The sequence below is a fragment of the Hakea prostrata genome, chromosome 8 (genome assembly GCF_041222555.1).
Source record: "Hakea prostrata isolate BN-2017 chromosome 8, UWA_Hpros_2, whole genome shotgun sequence".
Classification (NCBI taxonomy): domain Eukaryota; kingdom Viridiplantae; phylum Streptophyta; class Magnoliopsida; order Proteales; family Proteaceae; genus Hakea; species Hakea prostrata.
This window is the reverse complement of record NC_142607.1, coordinates 15510853-15531654: the sequence shown is the minus strand read 5'-3', so window position 1 is coordinate 15531654 and position 20802 is coordinate 15510853. Positions and strand designations below refer to the sequence as shown.

At 37.3% G+C, this 20802-nt stretch overlaps 2 protein-coding genes across 5 annotated transcripts in view; both read right to left on the bottom strand.

The window, feature by feature from the left end:
• LOC149007256 (uncharacterized) overlaps window positions 1–16069 on the bottom strand; it is a 30129-nt gene extending 14060 nt beyond the window's left edge. The window contains exons 1-9 of one of the 4 annotated variants that reach the window (XM_089164943.1): window positions 15961–16069; window positions 15494–15870; window positions 15362–15388; window positions 11781–11840; window positions 11400–11666; window positions 7887–7946; window positions 7436–7579; window positions 7039–7314; window positions 5522–6400 (exon numbers count right to left, since the gene is read on the bottom strand). In XM_089164943.1, coding sequence (XP_089021069.1) covers window positions 5522–6400; window positions 7039–7314; window positions 7436–7579; window positions 7887–7946; window positions 11400–11666; window positions 11781–11840; window positions 15362–15388; window positions 15494–15775 — 1995 coding nt within the window. In that variant the 5' untranslated portion in view covers window positions 15776–15870; window positions 15961–16069. Of the gene's footprint in view, window positions 1–5521; window positions 6401–7038; window positions 7315–7435; window positions 7580–7886; window positions 7947–11399; window positions 11667–11780; window positions 11841–15361; window positions 15389–15493 lie in introns of all 4 variants that reach the window. The other 3 variants (XM_089164944.1, XM_089164946.1, XM_089164947.1) reach the window with 3 other exon arrangements.
• Window positions 7956–10681, bottom strand: LOC149007257 (uncharacterized). The gene has a single exon (XM_089164948.1). It carries the CDS (start codon window positions 8824–8826, stop codon window positions 8353–8355), a length of 474 nt encoding a protein of 157 aa, XP_089021074.1. The 5' UTR covers window positions 8827–10681; the 3' UTR covers window positions 7956–8352.
• Window positions 16070–20802: the final 4733 nt, after the last annotated feature.

Sequence of the window (20802 nt, the reverse complement as noted above, 5' to 3'; positions counted from 1 at the left end):
AGATCACAAACTTACTAAAATTAGGACTTCCAACTTAACATAAATTACCATTATTGCACACGGTATCTTGTGGCAGATTTACAAGAATAAAAGCTTAATTAGAAACCTTTTATAACAAAAAATATGACTTGAGACATCCCTGGACTTCAACACTCCCCCTCAAGCTGGAGCTCCAGCTTGGAATATCAACTTCATTAATCTCGAGCATTAAGTAGCAATAGTAGACACCGATAGTCACCAAAAGAGCTTCACCCAAGAGATCATCAACACAACTTAAATGAACAATCTTCATACCCCATGAACCATCCAACAATGATAACAACAGGCAGTAGTGAAGATGAATATTCATAAGTACAATAACATCAATAACATTAAAGGCACTATCCAAATAATGTCAGTAGCAGAGAGGAATTTCCAAAAAAAGAAGGTAAAATGTAAAACTCAGATGTCCGCACAAGTAGGTGAAAAGTGCAGCTCCAATGTCCACATAGGTTGGTAAGTTGCAGCTCTAGTGTTGCACAAGTAGGTAAGATGCAGCTCCAGTGTCTGCATAACTAGGTAAAATTTGCCGCCCCTCGCCCAAGCGCTCTTTGCAAGAAAGCAAGTAGTACGTAGTAGGTAGTAACTCACCAAGTAAAATTCTACGCAGCTCCAATGTCCACTCAAGTGAGTAAGGTGTACCTCCAATGTCCGCACAGGTAGGTAGTAATTCACCAAATAAAATTCTTAACTAGATAAGAGTAAGTCTCCAATCTCCCCCCCCCCCCCCTCATGTGTAGCATTATATGTAGATAAATAATGACAACCAATTACCAGCATTACAATCAGATTTCACTAATTCCCAATGAACTTATCAAATCATTCCAAGTAAAATCCTAGGTGATAAGTTCAATCTTCGCTTATCGTAGTGAATAAGGGTCATGAATGGGGCAAGTCTCTAATAATTAGGACCCCAAAATTGATACAATCAGGCCTAACAAATAATAATATAATAATTTTGTAATCATCTCAATGTGATCAGAGAAAGGCATTACTATAACTCAGACTAAATCCAAGAAAGCACAAGAAGGCCAGGGGTAAACAGGTAATTATCAATAAAATATGGATAACAAAGAACAATACAGCAAGGGGCATTCTTTAGAATTAGGCAATATATAGAAGCTAGTCCCAAGGAGTTTCAAACTTTTTTTTTTGGTGGGTGAAAAGAGATTCAAACTTTTGACCTCTTATGTAGTATTGGTCTTTACCAATTGAGCCCACCCCTTAGGGTTCATGTATTATTGGAACTAATGTTCTTCCGGCTAGCTTACACCTATTTCGACTACATCCTTAGGAGGGGCAATTTTATATATAAAAGGAAAGGGGGGGGGGTTTGCCCCAGACCCTAAGATCCAAAATTTTAATCTTGTACTATGAGGTATTGATCCTTACCAACTGAACTAATCTCCTGGAGGTTCATATATTGGTTTTATGATTTGACCCTACATGATTATCAAATGAGAGACCATATTGGATAATCATAGAGCTATAAAGCCCATAGACGCATTAAACCCTTGAATTGGAACTAGGCCCATTGGGGAGATAACTCTTCAATTCCTATTAAAGAGGCCCATCCGTTGAATTAATGAGAACTTTTTCTTCACCAAAAAAGAAAGGGAAAAAAATCAATTTCTTTTTGTTTGATAACAAATAAAACATTTCCTTTAAAACAAAAATAATTTCCATAACAACATCAAACTTCACCTTTTTGGTAGAAAAACATTGAAACTTTACATGAGATTTTATTTTTGTCTTATTTTCTTATAGTAAAAGTAGTAACCATCGGACTCCCATTAAAACCCCATTGGTAGAGACAATGATTTTTTGGATGAATAAATAAATATATTAAAGAGAAAAGGACAAACAAACAAGGTCTTTAATCAGAAGACCGTAAAGAAAAATTGAGATCCCAGGAGACAACAATAAGCCTATTCCTTGGGGTATCATCAACAGGGGCATGGAGAATAGCTAACTGTCTAGATGAGACATCAAAATAGATGACATTCCAAATCGTACCTTTAGAGTGAGATTTGGAAGTCCATCTACAAAGGTTGTGCTCCCACCAAAGGTGATGGATCAAGGCACAAAACACTAGCTTTCCGATCCGATCGCAAATGGAATTACCTGAAAAGTTTCTCAAAATCCAAGAATAGTCTCGCCCAAACACAAAGGAACGCCTTGAATGTTGGCCATATGGAGGTAATGGCTTTTCCTCAGATAGACCTGGAAAGGGCAAGAGAAAAAAATGTGCTCAAGGTTTTCCAAACCAGGCCAACAAAGGATGCAGTTGGGGTTAACGGGGATGTGGCGATCAATAAGGAAGGATTGTGTGGAAGGGCAAGGTTTAGGGCTCTCCAAAGGGTAAGGGAATGACGAGGGATGTGGCTTTTGAACCAAACCAAGGGGGGTGAGGGGTTATGGGATCTGAGAAGGTTCCAGGCCGGTGAGGTGGAAAAGGATTTGGTAGGAAAAGGGAGCCAACTGGTGAGGTCTCGAGGGGAACTGGAGAGGGGAGGGAGGGATTCCCAAACCTATGTGAGAATGGGTAGGGGGGAAGGGATCCAAAATCCGTTTGAGATGAAGGCTGACAAGGGGGTGGATTTCGGGATACGGGTGTCATAGACAGTGCAAGGACTGAAGTGGTTAAAGAGAATGCCCATTGGATGTCACGAATCAAGCCAAAAGGAGGTAGAGGAATCAGTAGAGATGGAAGTAGAAATAGCAGAGATGGCGCGGATGCGCAGCAAGAGAATTTTCCTCCAAACCCATGAAGGGTTAGAGGGCATAGGAACATTTTAAAAAGAATCCGACTGGAGGAGAAACGAGTGGACCCACCTAACCCAAATAGAGTCATGCTTTGAGGCAATTTTCTAGATGAGTTTGAGAAGGCAAGCTAAGTTAACATCAATGATTTGGCGGATTCCCAGGCCACCTTTGGAGGTAGGGCGGCAAATGGAAGACCATCAATGGTAGAGACTATGTTAGAATTCCAACATCTGTGATTAGCTTAAGAACATAGAAGAAGAAGAATGAAGAGAGAAGATGAAGAGAAGGAGAAGAGAGAGTCACAGGTTATTTCAAAACAAAAGAGCTTGCAATAGGGCTTATATTCCAAACTGCAGGCTTTAATTTATTTATAATAGAAAAGATCCCAAACTTACTAAAATTAGGACTTCTAACTTAACATAAACGACCGTTGGTATCTTGCGGCAGATTTACAAAAATAAAAGCTTAGTTAGAAACCCTATATAACAAAAAATATGACTTGCAACATCCCTAGACTTCAACACTCCCCCTCAAGTTGGAGCTCCAGTGTGGAATATCAACTTCATTAATCTTAAGCATAAGTAGCAATAGTAAACACCAATAGTCACCAAAAGAACTTCACCCAAGAGATCATCAAGCCAACTTAAATGAACAATCTTCATACCCCATGAACCATCCAACAATGATAATAGCAAGTGGTAGTGAAGATGAACCATATCCGTAAGTACAACATCAATAACATTAAAGGCACTATTAAAATAATGCCAGTAATCGAGAGAAATTTTCAAAAAAGAAGGTAAAATGTAAAACTCAAATGTCCACAGAAGTAGGTAAAAAGTGCAGCTCCAATGTCCACATAGGTAGGTAAGCTGCAGCTCCAATGTTGCACTAGTAGGTAAGATGCAGCTCTAGTGTCCACATAACTAGGTAAAATTTGCAGCCCCAACGTTCACCTAAGTGCTCTTCGCAAGAAGGCAAGTAGTACATAGTAGGTAGTAGGTAGTAACTCACCAAGTAAAATTCTATGCAGCTCCAATGTCCGCTCAAGCAGGTAAGGTGTACCTCCAATGTCCACACAAGTAAGTAGTAATTCACCAAATAAAATTCTTAACTAGATAGAGTAAGTCTCCAAACTCCCCCTCATGTGTAGCATTATATGTGGATAAATAATGACAACTAATTAGCAGCATTGCAATGATTTCAATAATTCCCAATGCACTTATCACAGTAAAATCATTCCAAGTAAAATCCTAGGTGATAAGTTCAAGCTTCCCTCATGGTAGTGAATTAGGGTCATGACTCATGAATGGGGTCAAGTCTCTAATAATTAGAACCCCAAAATTGATTCAATCAGGCCTAGCAAATAATAATATAATAATTTTGTAATTATCTCAATCTGATAACAGAAGGGCATGACTATAACTCGGATTAAATCCAAGAAAGCACAAACAAGGCCAGGGGTAAACAGGTAATTATCAATAAAATAAGGATAACAAAGAACAATACGGCAAGAGGCATTCTTTAGAGTTAGGCAATAAGAAATTGACTGAGGATTATTAAGGTGAACTTGGGATTCTGGAAAGTAGATTAAAACTAAGATAAAAACTCAACATGGATGGGCACTAACAGAAGGGAAATACGAGAAAGCTAGAGTAGAGTTAAAGGAAAGTTAAGGACTTACAGAGAAGGATGTTTTCCTCTTCCTTATGACTCAAGATGACTTTTGTTAACAATAACCCTATGAATGCATGAGGAATTGAAAACCTCTTTAAAACAAAAGCAATCTCCGACTGCTTGAAGAAACTCAAAAGATAACTCCAATTTTACTGCTTAAAAACACAAATCTTCCTTGCAACGATCTACAAGAGTCACGGTTACGTATCCAACTGTTACGGCTTGAAAAGAGGTGTGACACAACTTCATTTAGGTACAGACCTATAGAACCGTTTTGCTAATATTTAAAGCACATCTCCATTTTCAGCCACTATTTTGGAGAATAAGGCAAGTTCAATAGTGTACAAGAGTTGAAAATCACTGGAGACTCCTAATGATGCTTCTAAGATCCTATGTAGTTCTTTTCTAAGCAAGTTGTGTGGGGTCACTCAGTATCATCCAAGTTGACATAAAAAATGCGATTCTCTAAAACAACCATTTTTAAGGATCAAATATTGTCAACTATTAGTTGCAATAGTTGTTGCTAAGGGAATTGTATCAGGAGTCAATGACAAGCACGAGCTAGAAATCAAGGACCACAATAACAAACTTCAATTGATGCAGCAGGAGACATAAAAATGAAATGAGTAAATTTGATTTAGCTGTCACAAGTTTTTGTCAAGACCATTCCCCACTCTGAATCCTTGACAGTTATATATATATATATATATATATATATATATATATATATATATGTGTGTGTGTGTGTGTGTGTGTGTTGCGTAGACTAACTGTGGCTTGGCTTAGGTGGCTTGAAATACTTCTGTTTTATAGATTGTTACCCCTTAAAACTAGAAGCATTTAATCAAACAATTCTTCCCCAGGATATTGGGTAGAATTTATGATGAAGAGAGACAGGTAATAATGGCATACCTAGTGCTCAAGGCTAAACCTGCCGCTGCAGGAATGGGCCAAAAATGTAACACAGAGAGAGAGAGAGAGAGACCTGCCACTGCAGGAATGGGAAAAAGATGTAACACACACAGACAGAGAGAGAGCGAACCTGATAGCAATTCCTTTTGGGATTTGGATCAATCACAGGATCTTTTGCTGCCAGTGCATTGGCTTCATTCTTTGATTGTTCCCCCTTCTCAAGGTTGTTCTGGTGTTTCTTTTCCAATTTGTGTTGGTCCAAGACATTTTTGCTTCTGATATCCATATTAGGGACTTCACATTCCGCAGACTTTGTGACCGTCATGCCCCCATCAATTTCTGGGCTTTCTTTTGGACCAATCATGGGATCCTTCACCACTGGAGCAACAGAAGCAGCTGGGGCACTGGTTTCTTTCTTTGATTTTTCAAGTGCATCCATATTCTTTTTGTGCTTCTTCCCCAATTTGTGTTGGGCCAAGATATTCTCGCCGGTACAGTGAACTTTGCAGATATCACAGCACAGAGACTGCACAACTTCGGCTTCTTTCTTTGATTGTTCCACTTTCTCAAGGTTATTCTGGTGTTTCTTTTCCATTTTGTGTTGGTCCGAGACATATTTGCTTCTACAATCAATATTATGGATTTCACATCCCGCAGACTGTCTAACAGTCTTGTACTCGCCCATTTCTGGGCTTTCTCTTGGACCAATCACAGGATCCTTCACCACTGGAGCAGCAGAAGCAGCTGGGGCACTGGTTTCTTTCTTTGATATTTTCAGTGCTTCCATGTTCTCTCTGTGCTTCTTACCTAATTTGTGTTGGGCCAACTTATCCTTGCTGCTATAGTAAGCCTTGCAGATATGACAGTACGGGGATGGCAGTTTTTTGGTTTTCTTTGCATCCTTCCTGCAATTGCCATCCATAGAAGGGGGAGTCTTTGGCCGACTCCAGCCAGCGTGACCAGGATTCGGTACGAGCAATGGTTGAGTCCATTCATGACTGGAAGTAGCCTGCATGGTGCATGGTATCCAGCAAAGGAGGACTTCAGTAAAGCCACAACCTAGCAACTCAAAAGGTCATTAATGAGGTTGATGAACATGTAAGTGGGTAAAAGATCAGGAATCCACAGCCATATGATTTCAATGACTTTGCTACACAATATGACTCTGACTGATAATACATCCCTGTTACTGACAAGCACAAGCTAGAAATCAAGGAACACAATAAGCGAGTTCAATTGCTGCAGCAGAAAGCATAAAAAAGAAAAGAGTAAATTGGTTTTAGATGTTAGATATGTTTTTGTCAAGCCCCTTCTCCCTCTAGACTCCTCAACTCAAGCTCTGTGTACAATATTGTATACTAGCTGTGCCTATGCTTCTTATATGGCTTGCAACATTTTCTTTTCTCCTACCAATGCACTGTTCCCATTAAAATAAAACGCATTTAATCAAACACTTGTCTCCCAAGATATCCGGTACAGATTATGATGTGGAAAGAGAGACAGCGAAAGAGACAGACAGAGAGACAGAGGAGCAATAAGGGTGAATCCAGTGCACAAGGCTATTGCCACTGCTGGGTCTGGGAGGCTCATACAGTAAGCAGCCTTACCCCCATTGACTGAGAGAGAGAGAATGTGAACAGTATTTACCTGATATTCATTCCATTCAGGATCTGGAACCCATTGATGTGGAAGCACCATTGATGGTACATACGGATTTGCAGCTTCTAGGTAGGGAACATCACCATTTGAAGGAGACGACAAAGATGCAGAGGTCGGTTCCAGTATGCCTGATAGAGGAAATAAGAAAGAGGCAGAAGGAATATGACTTCCTTCAACAGCAACAGGATCAGGATGATGAAACCTGCAGTTGCGTCCATACTTGCAAAAACCATTACGCATATAGTACGAGCACTCTCTCTCACCCTTGACAGAGAGAAAACAATTTTTAGTATACTTCCTCAATAAACCCAAATAAATGGCCAGATAAATATAATACAAGTTAGCTTTAATGGTTAGGTGGAACAAGAAAAAACAACGATATTACCGGTCTGATTGGCAAGTCAAGAAAGTTAAAATCTAGCGGTTGTGTCGGTGGAGAAGGCGGTAAAGTTGGTTTACCCTGCGAATGACTGAATCTACAAGCTTTTCCAAATTTACATCCTCCTGGCTGCAGGTGATACTGCAATGACTATAGAATACTATAAGCAGAGAAACATCCATTATTGAGATAACATGCATCAGGAGCCACAACATTCATATTAATATAACACACATAAATAGCCACAATACTAACCAAAATAAAAAAATCAGATGAAGGAAGTTAATTATAACCGTGAACCTACAATTTATAATACTCACAGAAAGTATTGTAATCATAAAGAACACAGTAAGAATAATTTCAGGAAACTTGAAACTTGAAACCCATAAAGAAAAGCAACATACACTGTGATCAAAAATGAAAAACAACTGACTGAACAAAGTAGTTGAATAATGACCTTGCATTCTTGTTGTCCCTTTTTTTCTGATAGGTCTCCTTTCTCGCTTTCTTCATTAACCTTTAACATGAATAAAGATGGGCACCAAAATGAGAAACAATGTTCAATCCTATACTTGAATCATAACACCATGAAATCATGGTTCCTACCCTGGTTAAAAGAGAAAACCAGCCAATGATAAAATACAAATATTAAATAAAAAATGCCAACAGAGGAAAACATTGTTACCAACTTTGATTAAAACCTTCCGAGGAAATCATAAGTACAAGACAAATAAGCACATACACACAAGACGACATAACTGCTTAATTCCTACTCAACTCAAACTGCCACATCACGCCAGCAGACCATAATTCCTCCGCAATTTATCATATCAAATTTCTTACTGTACCCATTAAATACGAGACAAAACTAGATGACTAAGGTGTACGCACTAAGAACACGGCTATGTTTCCAGCCTTCTTGATCAAGAGAGTTGCCTGACACAATAGAAAGAGAGAGGAAGTACCTGGTTTCCCTTTCTAGCAGGATGATTGTACCTGCAATTAGCTCCATAGTGACAAGTTCCAGTTCGAAGGTAATTGGAGCAATCGCCACGATGGACATTATTTCTAGCTTTTGCAGAAACCCTTCTGATGTTTTGCGCCTTTGACCTATCATCGTCGTTATCTTCATCATCACCGTTATCAAAGCTATAATCTTCTAAACCCACTTCTTCTTGAGTTTCCACGGCATCAGGCCCATGGTTAGTAGAAGAAAGAGGATCCGGAACAACAGCGGGAACGGTATCAACAGCAGCTGCATCAGGAGCCGCAGGGGAAGAAGGATTGACAACAGGTACAGCAGTATTATCACTAGCAGCTAAGGTACCAAAATAGTCTCTTGCAAGTTTTTCGACAGTTTTACCAATATTAGTGAAGTAGTTGGGGAAACTGGCCATGATGCCCTACCACTATGAAATACAACTATCTAATCTCCCCAAAACACTTCCTTCCCAGTGACACGGCCTTGACGTTGGAGGAGACCATTGCCGGTAGTTGTATCGACTCTCTGTAACATAACACCGCCCATTGGGCAAGATTGTGAACACCGAATGTTCTGCGAATGGAAAGCTAACCAAACAAATAATGGAAGCTCGACTGTTCTCTCGCTCTCTCTGTGTCTGTATAAGGGAAGAGACTGAAGGTCAAGAATTCAGTCAAGAAACGACGGTTGGAACTTGGAAGGAACCGGAAAATGGAGTAGAAAGTGACGTCAACAATTGCTTTGATGGTTCTCGAAACGGATTAAGCGTGCTGATTTTGTGGGCAGATTCTATTAGTTTATTTTCTCCATTATCTCACAATCGAGAAGGGGTAAAAGTGTCATTTTGTCAGAAAAATCGGGAATGAGTACGGTGTGCCTAACCTTTACGTGTACTTTATTCAATATTGTATATTTTTTTCTTTCCCTCGCGGAAGAAGTGGACTCTAAAGGTATTATTAATTTCTAATTTAATTAAAGTTAAGTCAGATAATCAAATTCTATCAATGGTTTCCTAAACTGTTCTACAAAGCATTATTAAATGATAATATCTTCATTTCAAAATTTTACTAGAATCCAATATCAGTAAAAATAAAGTAAAATATTATTATAAATTAAAAAATTACTATTCAATCAAACAACATATTCTAATAGGAAAATCTTATGTTCTGAAATTAATTCATCAGGGGACATCAACGGGTATGAGAAATGGAAGTTTGGACTCTAGAAGGATTTCGTGTTCCTTATATTTTATAAGAAATAATTACTTATAAATCTGATCATATTAGAGCCCATCAGAATTCATCGCTATTGTTATATTACTTATTATGTATAAAGAACGTGGAAGCTAATATATTTATACAAAAAATACATAACTGGAAAAGAGAAATTACAGCAACACCACTAATATTAATAGCTACCCTAAATGAATCAACAAAGGGGAAGGGAGATGATTATAAAGAAAATTGGGAGAGGCACCTGATCCAATTCCTTTTCTCATGCGAAATGTGATTGAAATTCTTAATTATGATGCGTGGTTTATTTATTAATTTCTTTCTTCTCGAAGGAAAAAAAAGTAGAAGAGAAGTCAAATGGAGAAGGAGAAAAAACCAGAATGGGGGAAAAAAGAAGAGCCCAAGGCTGAGAAGCCCATCAAGGGGTAATTCTAGGGGTGCACTGATAGATGCTAGACTGTTCTTGCATGGCTGAATGTATGCTTGCATTTAACCATTGTGGTATGTCTTTCTGTACACAAGCTGGCTACTAATTTCATGCTTAATGTAACATGTGATGAAATTGCTGCATCCAATAAATATGTTTTGTTATATCAGGAGCACCTTCTCCAGATATCTTGCAACTGGGTGAATCTGATCTAGTTGTAGGGGTAGCAATTAGTCCATCGGAATGGCTGGTTTTAGATACACCAGAGAATTGCTAAAATTACAACAGCAGTTGGAGAGGTTTGACAATCTAAAAACCCGTACTCACTAGGAGTTCTCAAATTCAAACTATGAGGTCTTGAGTTCAAAACTTTCCAATTGTTACAGCGTAGATAGATTTTGCAATCCTAACATGGTGTTGGTAGCTCTGCCAGAGAGCCTCAACAGGAAAGGGAAGTGCAGGAGAAGAGAGAGGAACACAGAGAAGAGAAGACACTGGATTCTTCACTGTTTAGATTAGATTACCAGTCTGCTGCAGACTTAAAGGTCTTCTATTGCTGGATTTGAAGTATTGGTAATGTATTGTATAGGTATATCAATTCATACCTAAACATATCATAAAAAAGGCTGGGGGGTTTTGTTGGGGGTTTGTTTTTTTTTTTTAAAATTTGTCCCCCTTTCTTTGGTTCTGCACCAAATTGGTTGACGAGTGCCACAAACATGATCATTTCATCATTCGTTGAGGTAAACTGATGGAGATGAGAAAATTTAGACTCTTGAACCATAAAAGATCCCCCACACATCTGAATGCTGAATAGATTCAAGAAAATAGAAAAACTTATACAGGGTGACCCTAACATACATGTTCAGGAATTGTTTACCCCAAACATGATTTGTTTTGTTCTGACCCAATGATGCTTCAAGGTTATCAATCTGTTTTGGGGGTTTTTTGTTGGTTGACTCGTTCATCTGAAATGATACAAACAATTTGATTTTTTAAAGCAATAGCCATTTAAAGATTAAATCTTAGAACTATTGGGTACACCAGATGAACAACTTAGTAGTACTATTAGAATTCAAGTGACAAGCACAAGCTAGAAATCAAGGATGACAATTCAGGAAGTTCAAACACAGCAGCAGAAAGCATAAAACAAAAAGAGCAATTGATTTAGATGCTAGATGTGTCATGAGACTCTTGTCAAGTTTCCCCCTTGAATCCTCGAGGCTTACTCTAAATATGATGTTGTAGACTATCTATGCTTTGTTGGGATATCAAAGGACGATTTATGAGAGAGAAGAGAGAGAGGGGTAGGGGTTTAAAAAAAATCACCTGATCACCATTACTTGCAAGCATCCCTTGACGTGGAAGCATCAACGGTGGTACTTGAAGACTGGTGGCATCTTTGTCAGGAACAGTTTCGTTCTGTGGAAAAGACCCAGATGTTGAAGCTACTTGTGATGCATCAGGCTGATGTAATTGGGCAGAACCAGAAAGAATATCCCCTCCAACAGCAACAGGATTAGGGTGATGGAATCTACAACTGCGTCCATCCTTGCAGTTCCCATCATGCATATAATCTGAGCACTCTCTTTCCCCCTTCCACAGATAGTAAATATAAACAATTTGAGTATACTTAAATAGAGGCATATAAATGTCTGGTATAACTATCAGACCTATTAGCTCTAGTGAAAAGGAACAGAAGAAAATTACCGGTCTCATTGGCAAGTCAAGAAAGTTGAACTCTAGAGGTGGTGATACTTTTGCTTTTTCCTGCAAGAAGATTAATTACAGTGTTTTAATCCTTCTAGCCGCAGGTTATACTGCAACAGCCATTGCATACTATAAATTGAGGAGCATCGGTTATTGATTGAACATGAATTGACAACTAAAATATCCACATGAAAATTGACCTAAAACAAATAAATTGTCATATCAGCCATTAGGAAAACCCATCTCAAGTGCTTCCTATTTATGAAGGCGTAAAAAGACCCAGTTGTGATCAGTAGTGAGCAACAATCAGATAGCTTGCATGAAAGCACTAACATGAATTAAACTCAAGCCCAGCTACCCATGTACACAGTTCCCTCCAGTCTGGCTACTACTAGTATACATACATTGATGGAACTAAGATTGTCCAATTTGGCCAATAGATCCTTGGAATACTTATTTTGGCTCATGGTTGTGTTTTATTGACGTTGGCCTACTAATTTTTTGTTTGATAATGTAATGAGCCTCTTATATTCCCATAATTGGACTCTTAATTATGTACATGGAATTAAATATATGGATCAGATAATGTGGGATCCATTAATTATCGGCAACGTTTAAGATCTCATTTTTGTTTCAGATATACATTTCTGGGTCTGGGTTCTTCTTGGAAAACTAATTAATTCTAAGACTTATGAACACAAGCATGTTTGTTTGTTTTTGTGTGTGTATTTTTTTTCTTCTTCTGAGTAGAACGTAGCTGAAAAACGATTTGCAATCATGGTTTGGTTATATGTAGTCAAAACTAAATGTGTTTTCACATATTTAAACATGCTGAAGTATAAATTAAAATTAATGATAAACAATTTCATCCAACATTATTTCCAACATCAGAACCACCACGAGCTTGAATTTGACACCAAATAGGAGCTTGGGTCTCATCCAGAGATCTTATCCCTGACCTGAAGGTCGAGCCTAACTCTAAGATTGTACCCCACAGTAGTTTCCATTGCCACCAGCACCACATGAGGAAATTGATCAAACCTCATCATCCACACAAGCAACAGCTCCAACTATAGCCTAGAATGCATAGCTAATTCATCCTATGCATGTACCTAACCTCATTAGCTATAAGCTCATCAACATCAACGCTAGTCTTCTCGACTATAAGAGGGTCAGGCTTCCCTCCAGGCTGATCCAAAAATGGTTCACATCTATCCCTCGCCTAACCATAATATATAGGGTTTTCGTCATCTAAGTCCACCTGAAAAATATCGACAAGATAAATGGCAATCAGATGCTCGCTGCCTCTATCTCTACATTCATGTAAGGGTGTCAAGTCACATTGTACACCATTTACCGAAATCATAACCGAGCCGCCTATACCATATGATACTGTAACAAATAAATATGGTTCGGCAATGGTATGACATACTTGTACCATTTCGTATATGGTATAGTAATGGTATGAACAAAATGATAGAAATGAACCGCACCATGCTGATGCCAACCAATTACCGCAACTGTTTTAGGCCAAATAAATATGGTAGGATAATGGTATGATATATTGGTACCACAGAGTATTTGGCACGACAACGTTATGAGGTAAATGTATTTGGTAACATACCACTTACTACTACTGACTAAGTCGACACCCTTATGTGTATCCGCTACATCTTCAACCTCAAATTATAATGCACATACACTAGGTTATTAAGGCATCGAGAACCCAATTTGTTTTGCCTCTTTGAGTGGAACAATGAAAAAGTGCTCCAGTTCCTTTCACCTCCAGATGCAGAACATGTCTGGTTCCTCTAGATTGTTAATTGCCTTAAACTCTACGGCGCGCCACCATACAAGACCGACATTTAACTAGATTATTATTATTACAATAAAAAAACATAAAGTTATTAGACTTATTCACATTTCAAATATCATTAAATATGTAATGTTAATACAAGAACATTACAAATTAGGACCAGGATCACCACATGCCTGACCTTGCACTACAGCTTCTGTTCCAAAGGTTCCACTTGCATCCCTAAAGCTCTTCATTTGCAACTATTTATAATAGTGGTTAGGTTATTACTATTGACTTACTCATATTATACTATTTCAAATAAAACTCCTAATTAACTGTCTCACCATAGTATTGCTTATGGACTAGAGAACATTATCAAAGTTCCAACTTTGCAATCACTTGTTTTATTGCTTTTGTCCAAGTCTATTGTTGTCACGGTGCTTGAATTCAAAAAGAATGTTGCACAATTAGAAATTCACAATTACACATTGTCACGGTCAGCTTATCAATTTTAGTGTACAATAGATATGTAACTTGTTGCTTCCAATGGTCATTGATGATCATCTTCAAAAGTGTAATGCTGCCTCTAGGATTAATATTCTAAATATTTTTCTTTATCAAGTCAGTGACAGCATTCAAATGTGATAAGGTGGGCCCCTTTAAAGTAAAGTCCATTTGTAAAACCTTTATCACTAGGCCCAACATTTTCCCACATTACCCTATACTTACTAGAAGTCATCTATTGAAATGGTAGCCCGTCCTTGTCTACCTCTTTGAGTGCTAGACCGTCCTCACTCAAATCACTTTTCAAATGCAAACATAGCTCTGTACTTAACTTCCTACTCTCGCAGCTCTTTAATACAACGTAGTTAGTGGCAATCTGGTTATGTCTGGTCGCACTACTTCCCTACCACATTTCCCCCCAATAGGTTTAAGGCTAACTATTGTTATATACAGAGTTTGTTATCTACCTTACCTTTGTCAAAAATATTTTGCACAATCTTGAAGTTACGATCATTGTTTGCTACAATTTGGACAACACTCTACACCCCAACTTCAGTTACCACTTTGTTTGAGGAGCCTATAGATGTAATGTGCATCCTATACTTCTATAGATGTAGCCACTAATGTCAATAATATAGTCCTCCCACCATAGTAAACCATAATGCTGATGATAGACTCTTTTGTCATATTGATCTATCCATTACACATTATGGTTAAACCATAACTATTCTGGAATGGCCTTATCTTAGATATGCACTCATCAACCTAGGCCTTCTATCATAGAAGATACACATCTGTTATCTCAAATTTTTTGAATCCCTTATAACATGGCCAGCCTCAACAATAGTGCCAATCATGATATCCTCTTATAAAGAGGAGAGAATCAAATAGAGAAGGAAATCCATTTAAATGAGTTTTAAAAAGAGCATTTGGGTATTTATATAACCACCTGTCAAAATGTTAAGAGTGAATTTTGGGGAATTATACGAATTAAAAATCAGGATAAACGAGAAATAGACATGACTGTCTACTTCCCACTCAAATGAGACCGGCGACACCGTCTGATAGACCAGACAGTAACTCTTCGACTGTTTTTTTCAAATTAATTCCTCATCAATCATATGAAATAAGGCACAAAACTTATTTTGGGTAAGAATTAAGACATAACACTAGATCATATAAGCACACGGGTTTGGTCCTAGATCTAACGGATTGCAGGAGAAGCGAGAGAGAGAGAGAGAGAGTAGTAAGGGGAAGATCAAGACCAGTAAAAGCTAACCTGGGAAGATTCTGGCGATTTCGATTTCTGTTAAGACACAAAAGAGGAACAAGTCCATCACTACAGGATCGCTCGAAGAGTAAGCAGTAACTGCAATCAATGAACTGGTCGAGATCAAAAGGAGCTAGGTACCTTATTTTCCTTATTAGCAGGATGATTGTCCTCCTTCATGCCATCGTCTTCCTCTCGATCGCTACTATCTTCGTGAAAATCTTTTACCACTATTTCCTCTCGAGTCCTCACAGTCGACGGAAAACGAGCAGGAACCAAGTGAGCCCCAGGGGCACCAGTATCAGCACTGACAGGGGAAGAATTCCACAACTCTCTTGTAAGTTTTTGAATGGCTTTGTAGGTCACGTAAAGGATAGTGATCTTCCCAGAGATAGAAAGCAAGTAGACGGGTATAGAGGCCATAGTAACAACAACAAGAGTGTGATCCAACTACCAACAGAAACAAAAGTTTCTTTCCAGAAGAAAAAAAAACCCCAATTCTCCAATCTCCTGTAAACCTTAAAAAGGAGAATAGATGATGAACACGGACACGGTGAGTGAATGCATCGCAACTGGGAAGAGAAGAGAAGTAAAGTAGCAGATGGTACCTGTCCTTACTTAACAGTGAAGGTCTTCTCGGTAGTCCAATGAAATCAAAATCAGTCGCTTTAGGTCTCCTCCATTTATCTTTGGTAGATGTCACTGTCATCTTCTCGTCTTTGCTTCGCCTTTTCCTGCAACTTTCCTTCTCATCGACTCTTAAAGTGAGAAATATTAAGGGCAGCAAGGTCTTTTTCTAAAAGAAAAATGACACATCAGCGCACGGAGATGCCAGATAAGCACAAATAATCAATAAAGGTCACACAGAAATATCTAGCTCGCAGTGTCCTGCCTAACATGGTTAAGTAACCTCACCAGACCAGATGTTTACCAAAAAAAAAAAAAAAAACATGTTTAAGTAAGAGATTTCACTTGTATTCTATTTTATTTTATTTTATTTTATTTTATTTTATTAATACATAAAAGTGAATTTTATTGTAAATGTGTGGTGGATAAATGTGAAGAAAGCAACAATCCAAAAAACACTACTTGTTAAGTGTTAACCTCCTTGCTAAAAAGTGAAACTTTACGAAAGTTTGATAATTTTTTTTTTATATTAATTAAGAACTTAAAAGCAATTACAATCCGAATCATGCAGTCCAAATCACGTTGGTTCATTATAATATATTTTTTTATATATTGTGTTTTGATCATGGTTTGAGATTTCGATCCTTAAAAAAAATTTGAAATCTCAAGATGAGATATGGTAAAAACCCATGGTCAATTCAACCAACTTATGGGTCCGTTTCAATGGATTTTATGGTTCAATTTGGGTTGGAATGGCATTTAACCTATTTTAGACTCTCTAATCACGATGATGACTTTAAATTTATGAGAAAATCGGTGTACATATGAATTCCAAATCAACTCTTAATTTTCAAACCAAAAAATCTACAATCATTACTTGACAATAAAAACATAAAGGTTTAAAGTTAAATAATACATTAAACATGTATAATAGTTCACAATTTCACATTATAACATTCATGCACTTAAAAGTTACACCGCAATAGCAAAAGAGTAATTGACTAAGCAACTCCTCCAACCCTACTCAATTAACATTAGCACCACCTCCACTATTGTAAAATATAATTTTGAAAACAAAACACAAAATTCATGAAGAATGCTCACTTGCTTTAAGATTGACTTTGAAATTAGTAGATCTTTGTTGTAAGTGAGCTAAATATCTTATTAATGTAGCCTAGATAGAGATCTCACAAAGTTTATGACAAAAAATCTGGCAAAAATAATAAAACCATTAAAGGTAGATGAAGATCTTGACCAAGATATGATACTTTGAAAAAAGGGTTGAGTCAAGATCTTGTATTTTTTTGGATCATCTTGATGAGATCTCATCTCGAGTCAAAAAGAAAATCTTGGCTGAGATCTCGTGGGATATCCAACCATGGTTTTGGTAATATTAGCATTTTTTGTGTTATATTTTCAAAATTATCATCATATTTTTTTGGGTCTACTTTTTATTTTTCATGTTGATGGTATATTGAGAGATGTGCTACCATTTTTTTTTTGGGGGGGGGGGGGGGGGGAGATTTATGTGTGGGTGGTCTTATACTTTATATTTAGGTATAGGTTTATAACACCGTGATTATTAATTGAATTTAAAATTTAAAAATTAAAAGAACCAAAATATCCCCTCATCAGTTAATGAAAATGTTACAAAAATATTTTTCATGATCTCAAAGCTTAGTCTCGAATAATTTTGTTTTTTTATCATCAAATCAGTCACAAAGCCTGGACTTGGAGGAGGAGAGGGGGGGGGGAGAGTATTTTTTTCACCACACAAGGGTGTGAGGTTCATCACTTCTAAGTATTGATTAAAAAAAAATTCAAATATGGAACCTTCAAGTGGGTCCCACATAATTGTATAATATAAAAACAAAGACAATGGAAAGGTGATTTGGGCTTGGGAAGAAAGAATGAAAGATGTAAAGGAGACTAAGGAGTGGAAGTTTCCATGCAGGACCACATTGGTCATTATTATTTTGTTGAGACTCAAAGAATCGATTATTGTGTTGCCCTATAAGTCTTCCCTTTCGCTTTCACATGACTATTGAGGAAAAAGATACAATAGAACGCGGATTTTAATGTTTATCCAATAAAAGAAAAAACGCGGATTTTAACGTTTAGAGATGCCACCTCAGCACAGACAGCTAATGTGACAGACAAAGGCCTACCTCACGGAGATGACGTAAAGTTTCAATCATCATTTCACGTCAGCCGATTTTTATTTTATTTGTGGTTAGGCGGTTAGCCGTCCAGCCTAACTGGTTAAGTAACCTAACCAGAGAATATTCTAAAACAACACATCTCGGCCGTTGAAAGCAGCATCATTGAAGGAAACAACTTGTTTTTTTTTAAAATAAAAAAATGAAGTATATTTTTATGAGAGCCGAGTTCCCACATCCATCATCTACAAGACTACAAGTGTGAATCATCTTTCCTAACCGGGAGACAGGCATTACAATCACAAATGACGTGGGGTTTACAAGTAAAAAATAAAAAAATATATAAAAAAATCATTACTTTAATCTTATAGGCACTATAATTCGAGTCGGGATCAGTAACCCTGACGGGAAGCACAAACGACGTTTCCCGACCACCAAAATTACATAATGGGAGTCTACAAATCACCAAGTTCTGATTCTTAATAATTCCTATTTTTCTGGATAAACCCCCTTTCTTTTATTATTAATAAATATTTCCATTAAAATTTCACTTTGTGTCCTTGGCCAACATCACTGTGATTTTCTATCATAGTATGTTTGTCTTTGGCATGTTGACTTTGAGGAAGCACTAGATATAGGGTAGATTGATCATTAATCTTGATGATTTGCTAATTCTTTATTTTTGTTATCATTGTGATAAAATTGTAAGGTGATATAATCACGAGAGAAATACTATAAAAATCACACACAAAAAAAATTTAAAAATAAATTTTCCGGAAGAGACAATTCAAACTCAATATCGTTCGCCTCTTGGTTCCCCGGGGCCCACCATATGAAAGGGGAATTAGGGGAATTAGGTCACGCAAGAAGACATGAATCAAATGGATGTTATTGTAATTAGCTTATAGGACTGTGTTGTAATAAAGAAAAAGCTAAAAGGACTCTTACCAGTCAAGGAGGCTCTAATTAGACAAACAATATAACATGGATATAATTGTGTTTACTAAAAAAGGAAAAAGAAAGGGATATAACTGTGTTCACATTGAGCCTCTTGACTCTTGACTCCTAGCAGTCATAGAGACTAAAATTAGGCAAACAACATCACAACATGGATATAATAACCTCCCATTTCTGTGTTTCTGCTCGTCTCTGTTTTCATGCTTTCTTCCTTCAAGGTCAGACAATGAAATTACCAAGAACATGCACAAACTGAACTTCACACTTTTGAGAGGACTGCATAAAGAATAGATTGGAGAAAAGGAAATTGTAAAGAAACCGACAAAGGTAATGGAGCTCCTTCAAAATTCTCTTTTTGTTGAAGATAAATTGTATTTTGGATAATGAGAAGGGCAACTTATTATTAATAAGTTGTGGTTACTCATTTAGCAAATGAGTTTACCATAGCAAGAATAGCTACAATGTGAAAAAATGAGTTAATGTGTTGTGGCTTAACATAGAAGGCATGCAACGAGAGTCTTGGCACAGTGGTGGGTTTGAATAGTAGAGGAATGCAGATTCACACAATTTGTGGTGATTGTGGGGTAGGAAAGAAGCCCATCTCTCATATTCTCTTTCAATGTGACTTTGCACAACAAGTTTGGTTTGGTTGTCCTTTATCATGGAGAGGTCCACCAACCACCCCCAATAGCATGACTGAATGGGTTAGAGGTTGGAGGAAGGTCACAGATGTGAGTGAAAGTGCTTATAGTCTCATTTCATTTATTGCTTGGTCAACTTAAAAAGTTAGAAATGATAAGAGGGAAAGGAACAAGAAAATGGACAGCAAGGGAGGTCTTTTTGGATGCCTCAATAGGCCATGAGGAATATTGGACATATGGTAAGAAGGTACATTATACTTGGATTGAATCGACAAGCAACTGGATATGAAAACATTCTAGTTGGGCTTCATAGAATGAAAATCAAGAAAAGGTAGGTTCATTTTTGTTGGTAGAAATTGGGAAGGAACCCACAAATAGCATGGGCTATTCCAAGTACTTTTTCCTCAATGTTGGAAAGTGAAGCCCTTGCATTTCAAGAAGGATTACTCTACTCCTTGGCAGGCTGCATTGAATACATACACGTTGAAACGGACAACCAACAACCAACAATGGGTAAATTTGGTGAACGGTCATAGCAAAGATTGTCTGCTTTTGGTGAAGCCTTTGCTTGATGATATTCTTACTTGGCAAGAAATTTCAAGATTGTAAGATTTTTTTATGTTTCTAGGAGAGCTAATGCTATAGTCGATCTCCTAGCCATGAAGGCCCCTTCGGCGTCAAGCCCAATCAAATGGCCATGTTCCACTAAGTCCCTCTACTTGAACCAATTAAATGCTTGGATTCCAAAGAAAAATAATAAATAAATGTAACATATTAGAGTTTATTAAATGACCAAACTATTGAATAAGGGTAAATTTGTGATATTTTTTTTTCTGCAAAACCCTAGAGGGTCGAACTATTTGTGTTTAACATGTACATTTTGACCATTGAGAGGTTGTTTAGTCTATATATTGATTGGCACCTCTTTTTACTGAAAATGTCACAGATTAGACACTCCCTATGGAATATATAATAACCCCCAAAAAAAAAAAAAAAAAAAAAAAAAAAAACAAAAAAAAAAAAAAAAACAAAAAAAACAAAAAAAAAAAAAAAAAAAAAAAAAAAG